The 17,588-nt window shown below is 46.8% G+C and overlaps 1 protein-coding gene across 1 annotated transcript in view; it reads left to right on the top strand.

Annotated features, from left to right (window-relative positions):
- The window catches only part of LOC149436248 (uncharacterized), a 285,326-nt gene that overhangs the window by 111,045 nt on the left and 156,693 nt on the right, over positions 1–17,588 (top strand). Inside the window, 1 exon segment of the mRNA XM_089661820.1 lies at positions 9,146–9,245. Coding sequence (XP_089517946.1) covers positions 9,146–9,245 — 100 coding nt within the window.

A 17,588-nucleotide genomic window follows, 5' to 3' on the forward strand; every position in this document is an offset into this window, starting at 1 on the left:
AGTGAGCTCAGCAACACCAAAAGACCCGGAAGACCACGGAAAACAACTGTGGTGGATGACCGAAGAATTCTTTCCCTGGTGAAGAAAACACCCTTCACAACAGTTGGCCAGATCAAGAACACTCTCCAGGAGGTAGGTGTATGTGTGTCAAAGTCAACAATCAAGAGAAGACTTCACCAGAGTGAATACAGAGGGTTCACCACAAGATGGAAACCATTGGTGAGCCTCAAAAACAGGAAGGCCAGATTAGAGTTTGCCAAACGACATCTAAAAAAGCCTTCACAGTTCTGGAACAACATCCTATGGACAGATGAGACCGACATCAACTTGTACCAGAGTGATGGGAAGAGAAGAGTATGGAGAAGGAACTGCTCATGATCCTAAGCATACCACCTCATCAGTGAAGCATGGTGGTGGTAGTGTCATGGCGTGGGCATGTATGGCTGCCAATGGAACTGCTTCTCTTGTATTGATTGATGATGTGACTGCTGACAAAAGCAGCCGGATGAATTGTGAAGTGTTTCGGGAATATTATCTGCTCATATTCAGCCAAATGCTTCAGAACTCATTGGACGCTTCACAGTGCAGATGGACAATGACCCAAAGCAGACTGCAAAAGCAACCAAAGAGGTTTTTAAGGGAAAGAAGTGGAATGTTATGCAATGGCCAAGTCAATCACCTGACCTGAATCCGATTGAGCATTTCACTTGCTGAAGACAAAACTGAAGGGAAAATGCCCCAAGAACAAGCAGGAACTGAAGACAGTTGCAGTAGAGGCCTGGCAGAGCATCACCAGGGATGAAACCCAGCATCTGGTGATGTCTATGCGTTCCAGACTTCAGGCTGTAATTGACTGCAAAGGATTTGCAACCAAGTATTAAAAAGTGAAATTTTGATTTATGATTATTATTCTGTCCCATTACTTTTGGTCCCTTACCAAGTGGGAGGCACATATGCAAACTGTTGTAATTCCTACACCGTTCACCTGATTTGGATGTAAATACCCTCAAATTAAAGCTGACAGTCTGCAGTTAAAGCACATCTTGTTCGTTTCATTTCAAATCCATTGTGGTGTATAGAGCCAAAAATGTTAGAATTGTGTCGATGTCCCAATATTTATGGACCTGACTGTAGAGTGGGAGCTGACAAAAGCTAGAGTGTGAGCTGAAAAATCAGGACATGATTTCTAAACTGCCATCACTCCCTCATTTTCAAGCCCACCTACACAAATCTTATATCAAAACGTTCAGCTATCCCAGCTGCCACAAAAAATGTCTACGGCTAAGCCATAGTCCTGATAGTTTTCACAATATGACCATTTGTTTGCAACTCACGCCGCCCATTGACATTCATTGAAACTCCACTCTAGCCACCTCAAATTTGAAGGGCAATTTCTAAACTGTGACTGTTCCTTTATTTTTAATATTTGAGACATACTATGCAACAAAATGTAGGTCTGGGTCTTGTGATTCTCACAATATAAAGCTCTTCGGTGTAGGATTTATAATTTTTAAACAAAAACCGTTTGAAGATGGCAACCGCCAGTGAAGTGAGCAAGTTGGAGCAGTTTGTTTTTAACCGCTCTTCTCTGCCCTTGCTGTAGAGTGAGTTGCCATAGGAACCCAGGTGTGTGAGCAGGCAGCAGAGTGACAAGCCACTCCACCCAGTTACTCCGCCCACTCCACCCAGTTACCCCGCCCACTCCAGTTGTAGACTACTGGTGGAGGCAAGAACACTTCACACAATTTCCCCAGAAATGGTAGCTTTTCTAGTTACTTTTAGTTTTTGGAACTCCCCGTGTCAGCCAGCGGTGACTGCAGGGAATGGTTGAGAGTGATCCAGTGATGACTAGGGAAGCCTGGAGAGGTGATGTCACACACAGGCTTCAATGGCCCGTCTGTTGTCGGCGGTCCCTACTTTTCCCTGCAGCGACGCTGGCTGACATAGAGGATCACATGACTGGACCAGCCTCAAAATAGGTAAGTGTACACTCCTCGGCCACTTTATTAGGTACATCTTGCTAGTGCCAAGAAAATATCTTCCACACCATTACACCACCACCAGCCTGAACCATTGCTACAAGGCACAATGGATGCACCACACCATGACACTACCACCACCAGCCTGAACCATTGATACAAGGCAGGATGGATCCCCCACACCATGACACTACCACCACCAGCCTGAACCATTGATACAAGGCAGGATGGATCCCCCACACCATGAAACCACCACCACCAGCCTGAACCATTGACACAAGGCAGGATGGTTCCCCACACCATGACACCACCACCACCAGCCTGAACCATTGATACAAGGCAGGATGGATCCCCCACACCATGAAACCACCACCACCAGCCTGAACCATTGACACAAGGCAGGATGGATCCCCCACACCATGAAACCACCACCACCAGCCTGAACCATTGATACAAGGCAGGATGGATCCACCACATCATGATACCACCAGCCTGAACCATTGATACAAGGCAGGATGGATCCACCACATCATGATACCACCAGCCTGAACCATTGATACAAGGCAGGATAGATCCACCACACCATGACACCACCACCACCAGCCTGAACCATTGATACAAGGCAGGATGGATCCACCACACCATGACACCACCACCACCAGCCTGAACCATTGATACAAGGCAGGATGGATCCACCACACCATGACACCACCACCACCAGCCTGAACCATTGATACAAGGCACGATGGATCCACCACACCATGACACCACCACCACTAGCCTGAACCATTGATACAAGGCAGGATGGATCCACCACACCATGACACCACCACCACCAGCCTGAACCATTGATACAAGGCAGGATGGATCCCCCACACCATGAAACCACCACCACCAGCCTGAACCATTGACACAAGGCAGGATGGTTCCCCACACCATGACACCACCACCACCAGCCTGAACCATTGATACAAGGCAGGATGGATCCCCCACACCATGAAACCACCACCACCAGCCTGAACCATTGACACAAGGCAGGATGGATCCCCCACACCATGAAACCACCACCACCAGCCTGAACCATTGATACAAGGCAGGATGGATCCACCACATCATGATACCACCAGCCTGAACCATTGATACAAGGCAGGATGGATCCACCACATCATGATACCACCAGCCTGAACCATTGATACAAGGCAGGATAGATCCACCACACCATGACACCACCACCACCAGCCTGAACCATTGATACAAGGCAGGATGGATCCACCACACCATGACACCACCACCACCAGCCTGAACCATTGATACAAGGCAGGATGGATCCACCACACCATGACACCACCACCACCAGCCTGAACCATTGATACAAGGCACGATGGATCCACCACACCATGACACCACCACCACTAGCCTGAACCATTGATACAAGGCAGGATGGATCCACCACACCATGACACCACCACCACCAGCCTGAACCATTGATACAAGGCAGGATGGATCCACCACACCATGACACCACCACCACCAACCTGAACCATTGATACAAGGCAGGATGGATCCACCACCAGCCTGAACCATTGATACAAGGCACGATGGATCCACCACACCATGACACCACCACCACCAGGCTGAACCGTTGATACAAGGCAGGATGGTCATGTTGTTTGCGCCAAATTCTGACCCCACCATCTGAATGTTGCAGCTGCAAATGAGACTAATCAGACCAGCCAATGTTTTTCCAATCTTCTATTGTCCAATGTTGGTGAGCCTGTGTGATATGTAGCCTCCGTTTCCTGTTCTTAGCTGACAGGAGTGGCACAGGTTGTGGTTTTCTGCTGCTGTAGCCCATCTGCTTCAAGGTTTGGCCGTGTTGTGTGTTCTGAGATGGTATTCTGCATACCTTGATTGTAACGAGTGGTTATTTGAGTTCCTGTTGCCTTTCTATCATCTCCAACCAGTCTGCCCATTCTCCTCTGACATCAACAAGGCATTTTCCTCCACACAACTGCAGCTCACTGGATATTTTCTCTTTTTCGGACCATTCTCTGTAAACCCCAGAGATGGTTGTGTGTGAAAATCCCAGTTCTCTCTCCAATCTAAGCATTGATAGTGTGATCTCTGTAACTTACAGTTGTGATGAGATAGCGATAACTCCAATCTTAGTTGAATAACACAGGCAGTGACTCAATCAGATGACACCTTGTAGATCTTGTGAAGTTTATTCCATAAACTGAGAGAATCTTACAACAATGAACATCGGATAGGTCAAAAGATCATAATGTGATCTGCTTCATGACATGTGGCTTGAAGCTGAAATTACTGGGAAAATGAATAAAAGGGTGGGGCTATCTATACAGCATGAACTAAACCAAAGGAAGGGGAGGAGCAGAGACAAAATACAGAGAACACTTAAAGGCATATGACAGTCATGTGACACATGACACGGGTAGATCAGCAGTTTTTGAAATACTCAGACCAGCCCGTCTGGCTCCAACAACCATGCCACGTTCATAGTCACTTAAATCCCCTTTCTTCCCCATTCTGATGTTTGGTTTGAACTTCAGCAAGTCGTCTTCACCACATCTAGATGCCTAAATGCATTGAGTTGCTGCCAAGTGATTGGCTGATTAGCAATTCGTGTTACAAGCAATTAAACAAGTGGACCTAATAAAGTGAGCAGTGAGTGTGTTCACCGATCAGTCATACCTGCATGACCACCTACCTTATATTGAGTAGGTACCGCCTTTGCCATGACCCATTGAAGCATGGATTCTACCAACCTCTGAAGGTTTGCTGCGGCATCCGGCATCAAGGTGTCAGTAGCAGATCCTTTAAATTCTGTAAGCTGCGAGGTGGGGCCTCCATGGATCAGACTCGTTTTTAAAGCGCATCCCACAGATGCTCGATTGGATTGAGATCTGGAGAATTGGGAGGCCAAGTCAACACCTCAAGGTTATTTTTGTGTCCCTCAAACCATTCTTGAACCATTTTTGCAGTGTGATGGGATGCATTATCCCATGGAAAAAGGCCACTGCCATCAGGGAATACAGTTTCTATTAATAGGCGTAATTGTTGGCAACAATGTTTAGGTAGGTGGTACATATCAAAGTAAGATCCACATGAATGGCAGGACCCAAGGTTTTCCAGCTGAATATTGCCCAAAGCATCGCACTGCTTCTGCCGGCTGATCTTCCCATAATGCATCCTGATGTTATCTTTTTTGCCGGTAAGTGATGCACACACACCCGGCCATCCACAAAAAAATGTGATCCATCAGACCAGGCCACCACCTTCCATTGTTCCGTGGTCCAGTTCTGATGCTCACGTGACCGTTGTAGACACCGTTGGCTGTGGACTTTCTGCTTTGTGTGATAACTGGTAAGCTGTTTGAGGGGGAGGTACTTGGGGCCTAATGTCCAAGAGGCGTGGCCTTGTCTTATATTGAAGCATGGATTCTGCTAGACCTCTGAAGGTTTGCTGTGGCATCCAGCATCAAGCTGTCAGCAGATCCTTTAAATTCTGTAAGCTGCGAGGTGGGGCCTCCATGGATCGGACTCGTTTTTCCAGCGCATCCCACAGATGCTCAATTGGATTGAGATCTGGAGAATTTGGAGGCCAAGTCAACACCTCAAGGTCCTTTTTGTGTCCCTCAAACCATTCTTGAACCATTTTTGCAGTGTGACAGGATGCATTATCCCACGGAAAGAGGCCACTGCCATCAGGGAATACAGTTTCTATTAAAGGGTGTACTTGGTCGGCAACAATGTTTAGGTAGGTGGTACATAATAAAGTAAAATCCACATGAATGGCAGGAGCCAAGGTTTCCTAGCAGAACATTGCCCAAAGCATCACACGGCCTCTGCCGCCTTGCCTGCTTCCCGTAATGCATCCTGGTGCCATTTATTTGCAGGTAAGCGATGCGCACACACACCTGGCCATCCACAAAAAAATTTGATTTATCAGACCAGGCCACCACCTTCCATTGTTTGAGGGGGCGGCACTTGGGGCCTAATTTTCAAGAGGTGTGGCATTGATGAATATTGAACCATGTATTCTACTTGACCTCTGAAGGTTTGCTGTGGCATCCAGCATCAAGCTGTCAGCAGATCCTTTAAATTCTGTAAGCTGCAAGGTGGGTCCTCCATGGATCGGACTTGTTTTTCCAGCGCATCTCACAGATGCTCAATTAGATTGAGATCTGGAGAATTTGGAGGCTAAGTCAAAACCTCAAGGTCCTTTGTGTCCCTCAAACCATTCTTGAACCATTTTTGCAGTGTGACGGATGCATTATCCACATGATGTAAAAAAACGTGATCCATCAGACCAGGCCACCACCTTCCATTGTTCCGTGGTCCAATTCTGATGCTCACATTCCCGTTGTAGACACCGTTGGCTGTGGACTTTTTCCTTTGTGTGATAACTGGTGAGCTGTTTGAGGGAGAGGTACTTGATGCCTAATGTTCAGGAGGCGTGATCTTGTCGAATATAGAGGAATGGCTGCAGGAGGAAGATGTTGGTGTCACGGTTGGGGACATTGGTTCTGCAGGGAAGGAAAAGCATTTTACAGTTGGGAATGGGCTGTTATTTTAAATGGAGCTTCCCTTTAAGGTCAACCCCAGGTTGGGTGGTCCGTCTGCCCTTTAGAGGACCCTTCCTCTGCATTTCATTTTTAGATGTTTGCGGCATATTTGCCTTTTTTTAAAAAAATTGTGTTTTCTCCGGTCACGCCATGTGCTTAGTCTTCTTCCGCTTCTCCTCTTGTCTGGCAGTGGGCGGTGTTGAATGATGTAGAGCGTCAGAAAATCAGCACAGTGCTCTGCAACATTATACTGATCCCAGGTCAACATGGTGGTGCTGCTCAAGGGGGTCCATGACCACCTGGGTCCACTGGAAGTAGACAGGTGCTGGTTCAAGGAGCAGCAGGTCTGTGAATGACTGTGCCGGGGAGTATACTCAGCAGACCTAGGCTATTTTAATAAAAACAAAACCTAGAAGAGTAGAATAAAACCAAGTTTCCATTACATAATGATGTGATCACTGGGTGATCTCTGTGCGTCTCTATGCAAGGCAGGCAGATCATGGCTGGTAGGGTGCTGTACATAGCTTCCTGTAAACTTCACAGCATTCTGCCTCAGTACTTCTCTCAAAAGCCCTTAGTTCTGATGCTAGCAGTGGGCTGGCTTTTGGGAGGAGTTATGCAAATATCAAAATGCCTTATGGGTGGGTGTCAGTCTGGAAGAGTGGGCATTCCTAGGTAGGGTGCATTTGCGTGCCAACAGCCACATGTGATGCTGAGCCACCATGCCTAAAAGAACTGAAATCCAATGAATGAAAGGGGCGGGCCAGGGACTGTCAGGCTGGGGAGGAAAGGGCTACATGATGCTGGATGTCTGCCAGCCAGAAAAAGACGCTGGCCCCATCTGACTTGCTGCAGCTTCTAATGCACATTCTCTTGTTCTATCTCTATTAACCCCTTCCTGCTGACGTCACACAAATATGGGGCCTCACAGAAGTGGGCTTTTTTCCGTGGGGCCGCATATTTGCGTACCTGTCTTTGTGCTGGGAGTGTGCCACTCTGCATGCTCCCAGCACTGAGACTGCGGTGTCACTGAGAGCCCCGAGTCCCGGTCTAACGATTGGGACCCCGGACTTCCGATCCTGGGTCACATGATCGCTGTGATAGCCTCTGATTGGCTATCACAGTGATCAGTCACTGTACAGCCCGGCCCCCTTGCTTTCTCCTCTCTCTATGAATGGAGGAGAGAGATACATTGTATCATTATATACATTCTATTATACATGGTATCATTATATACATTCCATTATACATTGTATCATTATATACATCCCATTATACATTGTATCATTATATACATCCCATTATACATTGTATCATTATATACATTCTATTATACATTGTATCATTATATACATCCTATTATACATTGTATCATTATATACATCCTATTATACATTGTATCATTATATACATCCTATTATACATTGTATCATTATATACATCATATTATACTTTGTATCATTATATACATCCTATTATACTTTGTATCATTATATACATCCTGTTATACTTTGTATCATTATATACATCCCATTATACATTGTATCATTATATACATTCTATTATACATTGTATCATTATATACATCATATTATACATTGTATCATTATATACATTCTATTATACATTGTATCATTATATACATCCTATTATACATTGTATCATTATATACATCCTATTATACATTGTATCATTATATACATCCTATTATACATTGTATCTCTCGAACTCCTGGCATAGAGAAGAGAAAAAAAAATGTTTGTAAAAAAGATAAATATTAAAATATAAAGAAAAATACCTAGATCAAGGTTTGCTCTAGTTCAGTGCCAGGGTAAGTGTTTGGGTCCAAAGTCAAAGGTCAGGATTAAAAAAAAAAATTAATGTTATTGTCAGTGTGTTTTAGGTGAAAAAAAAAAGACAAAAACAAAATGCGCACTATTGTTTCTGGGCTGTACTCCGGGTACAAACAACAAATAACATACACATATATGGTATCGCTGCGATCGTCAAGAGCTGGAGAATTTATTTTGGGTTGTTCTTTGGTGGTAGGTTATGGTCATAACAAGAAACACACAGCTAAATTAAAAAAATATTTTTTTTTTACTATTTTGGGCCAGTTTTCCTTTGATAATAAAAAAAAATCAGGAGATATCCATGACCATTTACCACCAAATGAAAGCCCAATTTGTCCTGAAAAAAACGCGGTATAATCCACCCGGATGTACAAAGTAGTTGAGATGATACGGACGGTTTTACTAACACACGTCAACATTGCAAAATTGTGCTTAGGCATTTAGATTTGTTTTACCCTTAGGCGTGAAGGGGTTAAATTACACAAGCATGGTCTACTGCAGACAGGAAGTGGCGGCCAATACACTGTAGTAGATCTGCACCACTCAGATATAACAAAAAATAGATAAAAGGTGACAAAAAAAAAACAATTCAGTTTACGATGCATTAAGCTTTACGTCTACTATATGACCTTTCCTTATTTATCTGCCTTTTACCTGGCTTTGTCGCTGTATATTTTAGGGGCTTTGCTGCTGCTGTTAACGTTGACAACCGTGTCCTTCTCTTGTAGATAAATTCAACACGTATGTGACCCTAAAAGTGCAGAATGTCAAGAGTACGACGGTGACGGTGAGAGGGGACCAGCCATGCTGGGAGCAGGACTTCATGTTGTAAGTGACACCTTCTACATTGTAACTGATGACGGAACTTGGACACACACTTTGAAATCTGCCAACTTTATATGTAGCTTGAGGGTCTATCTAAACCAGTGTTTATCAACCTTTTTTCAATCAAGACACCCTTAAAAATTATGGCCAATCCCGAGGCACCCTTTAACCACCTCCCGTCCGGGCGTTGTATATAAACGGCCGGACGGTGGCAGTGCAGGCGCGGGTGACCATTTATAAACGGCCTCCCCGCACCCTGCTTGTGTGCGCTCCTTGGGAGTGCGCAGCACCGCGATCCGGTGCCCGCTGTGTCCTCCGGACACACTGGAACACCGATCGTCGTACGGGACCTCTGTGCGAGGTCCCAATTATGTGATCAGTGATTGGCCAATCAGTGATCACATGCAGAGTAGTAAGCAAGATGTCACTTCTGACATTGCTTACTACGTGTGAAATCTGTGAATGATCACCGAGGTCACATGGTACAGGCCTATTCACAACAGCCTTGTACCATGTGACAAGCTGTGTCCAATCACAGCTCACACAGTAGTTCTCAATGGCTGCAAGAATGCAGTCAGAGAGAAGGAGAAATTATTGCTTTTACAGCCTGTATGGGTATAAAAGCAATCCGTGTAAAAAAAAAAAAAAAAAAAAAATCTTCATCACCCCCCCACAAGTTAGTATGGTGACACTATACTGCTAAGGTGACAGTATGTAAAAAAAAAAACATAAATATTAATATAAAAATGTAAAAAAAAATTTAAAAGTTTATAAATGATAATTTTTGGTTAAACTAATTTTTTTTTTTTTTTTTTTTTACTAAAAAGATAACAATACATTTTGGCCAAGATTTATGATGAAATATTTATTTGCAAAATTTTATAAGAAAATTTTTTTTATTTTATAAGAAAAACACTTTTTTTTTCTAACTTTTTGGACATTTTCATTTACATAGCAAAAAAAATAAAAATCCCAGTGGTGAATAAATACCACCAAAATAAAGCTTTATCTGTCTCAAAAAAATGCTAAAAAATTCATATGGGTACCAGTGTTGCATGACCGCGCAATTGTCATTCAAAGTGTGATAGCGCTGAAAGCTGAAGATTGGCCTGGGCAGGAAGGGGGTAAAAGTGTCCGGACTGGAAGGGGTTAAAATTATGGCCAGTCTTGAGGCACCCTTTAATATTATGGACAGTCTCTCCCCTCCAACTCCACTCTCATGCCACTGCAGCAGGAGGCAAGCCCTCAAGTTGAGGAGGAGCCCGGGAGACAAGCCCACAAGTTGGGAAGTAGTCGGGAGACAGCCCACAATCTGAGGAGGAGGCCAGGAGACAGCCGACAATCTGAGGGGGAGCCCTGGAGACAGCCCACAAGTTGAGGAGGAGCCCGAGAGAGAGCCCGAAAGTTGAGGAGCCCGAGAGAGAGCCCGAAAGTTGAGGAGGAGCCCGAGAGAGAGCCCGAAAGTTGAGGAGGAGCCCGAGAGAGAGCCCGAAAGTTGAGGAGGAGCCCGGGAGAGAGCCCGAAAGTTGAGGAGGAGCCCGGGAGAGAGCCCGAAAGTTGAGGAGGAGCCCGAAAGTTGAGGAGGAGCCCGGGAGACTGCCCTCAAGCTGGGGAGGAGCCCGGGAGACTGCCCTCAAGCTGGGGAGGAGCCCGGGAGACTGCCCTCAAGCTGGGGAGGAGCCCGGGAGACTGCCCACAAGTTGAGGAGGAGCCCGAGAGAGAGCCCGAAAGTTGAGGAGCCCGAGAGAGAGCCCGAAAGTTGAGGAGGAGCCCGAGAGAGAGCCCGAAAGTTGAGGAGGAGCCCGAGAGAGAGCCCGAAAGTTGAGGAGGAGCCCGGGAGAGAGCCCGAAAGTTGAGGAGGAGCCCGGGAGAGAGCCCGAAAGTTGAGGAGGAGCCCGAAAGTTGAGGAGGAGCCCGGGAGACTGCCCTCAAGCTGGGGAGGAGCCCGGGAGACTGCCCTCAAGCTGGGGAGGAGCCCGGGAGACTGCCCTCAAGCTGGGGAGGAGCCCGGGAGACTGCCCACAAGTTGAGGTCTGTGTGTTGAAGGGAGGGAAGGGGTACTTGGGGACTTTGGGGTGTGCGTAGAGTGAAAAACATTTGTGCTGGAGATGAGTATGTGCTAGTAGGCGGGCAAGACCAGAGGATTAGTTCTAGGTGGGGGGAATCTGCTCTGAAAATTTGCTGAGGAAAATTTGTGGTTGACAGGGATAAGATTTGTTGGAGGAGGGGGGTTCTGTGCTGGAAGAGGGAATTTTGGGGGTGACGAGGGTAAGATTTGTTCTAGGAGGGGAAAATATAGGGGGAGGGGAAATTGTGCTAGGAAGGGTGATTAGGAAGCATTTGTACTGAGGGGGGGGGGGGGGGATGAGGGAAAATGATTTGCGCTAGGATAGGGGGATTGGAGGTGATTTGTCCTAGGGGAGGTTTGGGAGGAGAGGATTTGTGCTGGGAGGGGGAATTTGGAGGCAGCAGGGAGTAAGATTTGTTCTAGGATGGGAAATTTGGGGGCTTATGCTAGGAGGAGCGATTTGGGAGGATTTGTGGCCTGTGTCACCCGAGCTATTGGATGTTTTAACATTTTCTACTGTTTCAAAGTTTGTTTTTTGGGAGTGTGGTGGTGCAAGTAGCTGGTGTTGCCAAGAGCTCAAAATAGTGGAAGGATGTGGGGACTTTGTAGGGTTTAGTGATGTAGGATTGTGTGGGGTGAAAGGATGGAGGGTCTATGTTGGACTTTGAAGGATAGATGGGTGTAGGGTCTATGTAGGACTGTGGAGGATAGATGGGTGTAGGGTCTATGTAGGACTGTGGAGGATAGATGGGTGTAGGGTCTATGTAGGACTGTGGAGAATAGATGGGTGTATTGTTTATGTAGCACTGTGGAGGACAGATGGGTGTTGATGGGTGTTGGTTCTGTGTAGGACATTGTAGGGATGAAGGGTTTATGTAGGATGGATGATGGATGTAGGGACATTGTAGAACTGTGCAGGAATGTAGAGACCATGTAGGGTGGAAGCATTTGGGGTCTATGTAGGATTGTGTAGGGTAGAGGGGTGTAAGGTTTATGCAGGACTTTGCAGGACGGATGGATGTAGGGTTTATGTTGGCGAATGGGCTTTTGTAGAAATGTACAAAGATGTAGGGACTTTGTAGGGTGAAAGGATGTAAGATTTAGTGATGTAGGGCCCGTGTAGGATTGTAGAGGTTTTATGTAGAACTGTGTGTGGTAGAAAGACAGAAGGTTTATATAGGACTGTGTAATATGGAAGGCTGTAGGGTGGCAGGGTGGAGGGTTTATGTAGAATTGTATAGGGTGGAAGGAAGGAGGGTCTGTATAGCCCTGTGTCGGGTGAAAGGATGAAGGGTTTATGTAGGACTGTGTAGGGTGGCATGATGGAGGGTTTATGTAGGACTGTGTGTGGTAGAAAGACAGAAGGTTTATATAGGACTGTGTAATGTGGAAGGCTGTAGGGTGGCAGGGTGGAGGGTTCATGTAGGACTGTGTAGAGTGGAAGGTTGGAAGGTTTTTATAGGACTGTGTAGGGTGGAAGGCTGTAGGGCCTGTGTAGGCCTGTGTCGGGTGGAACGATGAAGGATTTATGTAGGACTGTGTAGGGTGGAAGGATGGAGGGTTTATGTAGGACTGTGTAGGGTGGCAGGATGGAGGGTTTATGTAGGACTGTGTAGGGTGGGAGGATGGAGGGTTTATGTAGGACTGTGTAGGGTGGCAGGATGGAGGGTTTATGTAGGACTGTGTAGGGTGGCAGGATGGAGGGTTTATGTAGGACTGTGTAGGGTGGCAGGATGGAGGGTTTATGTAGGACTGTGTAGGGTGGGAGGATGGAGGCTTTGTGTAAGACTGTGTGTAGGATGGGAGGATGGAGAGTCTGATTGTTCCCCTCCTAGATTGTTCCCCTCCCTCCTAGATTGTTCCCCTCCCTCCTAGATTGTAAGCTCCAAGGAGCAGGGCCCTCGAACCCCTCGTGTATCGCACTGTATTGTTATTGTTCTGTCTCATGTATTGTCCTCCATTGTAATGTACAGCGCTGAGGGAACTGTTGGCGCTTTATAAATCCTGTATAATAATAATAATACTAATGTAGGACTGTGTAGAGTAGAAGGATGGACGGGGTTTATGTAGGACTGCGTAGGCTGGAAGGATGGAAGGTGTATGTAGGAGACTGTGTAGGGTTGAAAGATGGAGGGTCTATATAGGACTGTGTAGGATGGAAGGTTTTATGTAGGACTGTGTAGGGGAGGAAGGATGAAGGGTCTATGTAGGATTGTGTGGGGGGAAGCATGTAGGGTCTATGTTGGCCTGTGTAGGGAGGAAGGGTGTAGGGTTTATGTAGGACTGTGTAGTGTGGAAGGGTGTAGGGTGTATGTAGGAATGTGTGGGGTGGAAGGACGGAGGGTCTATGTAGAACTGTGTAGTGTGCAAGGGGGTAGGGTTTATGTAGGACTGTGTAGGGTGGAAGGATGGAGGGTCTATGTAGGACTGTGTAGTGTGGAAGGGTGTAGGGTCTATGTAGGACTGTGTAGTGTGGAAGGGTGTAGGGTTTATGTAGGAATGTGTGGGGTGGAAGGATGGAGGGTCTATGTAGAACTGTGTAGGGCGGAAGGGTGTAGGGTTTATGTAGGACTGTGTAGGGTGGAAGGATGGAGGGTCTATGTAGGACTGTGTAGTGTGGAAGGGTGTAGGGTCTATGTAGAACTGTGTAGGGCGGAAGGGTGTAGGGTTTATGTAGGAATGTGTGGGGTGGAAGGATGGAGGGTCTATGTAGGACTGTGTAGTGTGGAAGGATGGAGGGTCTATGTAGAACTGTGTAGGGCGGAAGGGTGTAGGGTTTATGTAGGACTGTGTAGGGTGGAAGGATGGAGGGTCTATGTAGGACTGTGTAGTGTGGAAGGGTGTAGGGTCTATGTAGGACTGTGTAGGGTGGAAGGATGGAGGGTCTATGTAGGACTGTGTAGGGTGGAAGGATGGAGGGTCTATGTAGAACTGTGTAGGGCGGAAGGGTGTAGGGTTTATGTAGGAATGTGTGGGGTGGAAGGATGGAGGGTCTATGTAGAACTGTGTAGGGTGGAAGGATGGAGGGTCTATGTAGAACTGTGTAGGGCGGAAGGGTGTAGGGTTTATGTAGGAATGTGTGGGGTGGAAGGATGGAGGGTCTATGTAGGACTGTGTAGGGGGGGAGAATGGAAGGTTTATGTAGGATCAGGGTGGATGGAAGTAGCTCTTTTAGGAGGACTGGGTGGATTATGGAAATTAGTTGTGGTATACAGCTGTCTAGAGTGGAAGGATTTAGGATCTATATTACATTATGTACCACCACAAACCAGCACTAAAAGTTTATAAAATGTCTCAACATTTGCTAAAATTCTCCGAATCCTTAGGGTTTTCACAAAATATGTTGACTCTTCACATCTATGGGCCAAGATAAGGCTCGATGAGAATAAACATTGAAGTGTGTGTTCTCTTTATTATTATTTTTTTTTATATGTTGCGCTCTCCCCCCCCCCCCCAAGTGCTACTTATTGGCAAGAAATAGTGTAGTATGTTCTCTCATGCCAATATCACAGATCACAATTAGTGCGCTCACATTTAATCGATGAGCGAGTGCCAAATAACACGCAGTGCTTGCAGGGCTGCCAATCCCCCTTGTCTCAGTTATTCTTACCAAACACAATAATTCCGCAGCCTCATATAATTCCCATTCACTGCTTTTCACCAGGATCTCTACCATTGGAATCCGCAGTGTTAAAAATACCCAAAAGAACAAAATTCTGCAATAGCGTAACACTATTTTTATAAGCCTATAGTTGTGCTGACATTTATGTGCAAAAAAGCCCATCAGATAACTATGTGAATAAAGTCCATGCATCCACTCCCATGCACCAGTATTCCCGACCAAATGAAATGCCGCAGTTATAAGGGCTAAAAATGCACATCTAGTTTATAATATTAGATTATGTAGGGTCTGTGTAGGAATAGTGTAGGGTGGGATGGATTTGGGTTGAGAGTATGGCTTTGTAGGATGGAGGACTATAGGGACTGTGGAGGATTTTAGGGTCCTGTATAGGGCCAATGTGTAGACTGTGTGGAGTGGAGGGATTTATAGATGTGTTGGGTGGGGGGGGGATGTAGGGACTGTAAAGGGATGTAGGGTCTGTGTATGGACTGAGAGGTGATGCACAGCTGTGTAGGGTGGAGGGGGATGTAGGGACTGTGTAGGGCTGTAGGGTCTACGTATGGACTGAGAAGTGATGTAGGGACTGTGTAGGGCTGTAGGGTCTATTTATGGACATAGAAGTGATGTAGGGACTGTGAAGGGCTGTAGGGTCTATGTACGGACTGAGAAGTGATGTAGGGACTGTGTAGGGCTGTAGGGTCTATGTATGGACTGACTAGGTGATGCACAGCTGTGTAGGGTGGAAGGGGGGATGTTGGGACTGTGTAGGGCTGTAGGGTCTATTTATGGACATAGAAGTGATGTAGGGACTGTGAAGGGCTGTAGGGTCTATGTACGGACTGAGAAGTGATGTAGGGACTGTGTAGGGCTGTAGGGTCTATGTGTGGACTGACTAGGTGATGCACAGCTGTGTAGGGTGGAAGGGGGGATGTTGGGACTGTGTAGGGCTGTAGGGTCTATGTATGGACTGAGAGGTGATGCACAGCTGTGGAGGGGGGCATGTAGGGACTGTGAAGGGCTGTAGGGTCTATGTATGGACTGAGAGGTGATGCCCAGCTGTGTAGTGTGGGATGTAGGGACTGTGTAGGGCTGTAGGGTCTACGTATGGACTGAGAGGTGATGCAGAGCTGTGGAGGGGGAGATGTAGGGACTGTGTAGAGCTGTAGGGTCTACGTATGGACTGAGAGGTGATGCACAGCTATGTAGGGACTGTGTAGGGCTGTAGGGTCTACGTATGGACTGATAGGTGATGCACAGCTGTAGAGGGGGATGTAGGGCTGTGGGGTCTATGTATGGACTGAGAAGTGAAGCACAGCTGTGTAGGGTGGAGGGGGATGTAGGGACTGTTTAGGGCTGTAGGGTCTATGTATGGACTGAGAGGTGATGCCCAGCTGTGTAGGGTGGAAGGGGATGTAGGGACTGTGTAGGGCTGTAGGGTCTATGTATGGACTGAGAGGTGATGCAGAGCTGTGTAGGGTGGGATGTAGGGACTGCGTAGGGTCTATGTATGGACTGAGAGGTGATGCCCAGCTGTGTAGGGTGGGATGTAGGGACTGCGTAGGGTCTATGTATGGACTGAGAGGTGATGCCCAGCTGTGTAGGGTGGGATGTAGGGACTGTGTAGGGTCTACGTATGGACTGAGAGGTGATGCCCAGCTATGTAGGGTCTATGTATGGACTGAGAGGTGATGCCCAGCTGTGTAGGGTGGGATGTAGGGACTGTGTAGGGTCTACGTATGGACTGACAGGTGATGCCCAGCTGTGTAGGGTCTATGTATGGACTGAGAGGTGATGCCCAGCTGTGTAGGGTGGGATGTAGGGACTGCGTAGGGTCTATGTATGGACTGAGAGGTGATGCCCAGCTGTGTAGGGTCTATGTATGGACTGAGAGGTGATGCCCAGCTGTGTAGGGTCCATACTCGGGAGGATCCAGTAGGAAGTGTTTGGCATTCATTCTATGAACCCTCCAGGACATGATGTTGCCGGTCCTCTTCCTGGATACCAGGCTCATTGTTTGTAAATGACATCCTTCAGTTGCGTGACTTTGTTGGCCATCTCCTTGTTTGTACTGCGGGAATGACTTCGCCGGCGTGGCTGGCACCCTTCGTATGTACACATGACGTCAGCCGAGGTTGCGCCAGGCTTGCAGACGCACCGTCTTATGATTGTATTGGCAGCTCTCCTGTCATTCGTCTTCTGGAAGCTCCAATATATACACTGATCAGCCATAACATTATGACCACTGACCGGTAAAGTGAATAACACTGATTATCTCATTACAATGAAAGTGGGGGGGATATATTAGGCAGCAAGTGAACAATGTTGTCCCTGAAGTTGATGTGCTGAAAGCTGAAAAAATGGGCATGTGTAAGTATTTGAATGACTTTGGAAAGAGCCAAATTGTAATGGCTGGACGGCAAAGTCAGAGCAACTCCAGAACTGCAGCTCTTGTGGGATATTCGTGGTCTGCAGTGGTCAGGACCGACCAAAAGTGATCCGAGGAAGAAAAAACAACGGTGAATCGGAGTGTCAGAGCCATGGGTGGCCAAGGCCCATTGATGCACATGGGGAAGGAAGGCTGGCCTGTGTAGTCCGATCCGGTAGAAAAGCTACTTTTAGTTAAAATTGCAGAAAAGGTTAATGCTGGTTCTGCTAG

This window comes from Staurois parvus, unplaced genomic scaffold (genome assembly GCF_062004578.1).
Source record: "Staurois parvus isolate SC_StPar_1 unplaced genomic scaffold, SC_StPar_1.0 ptg001394l, whole genome shotgun sequence".
Lineage (NCBI taxonomy): Eukaryota > Metazoa > Chordata > Amphibia > Anura > Ranidae > Staurois > Staurois parvus.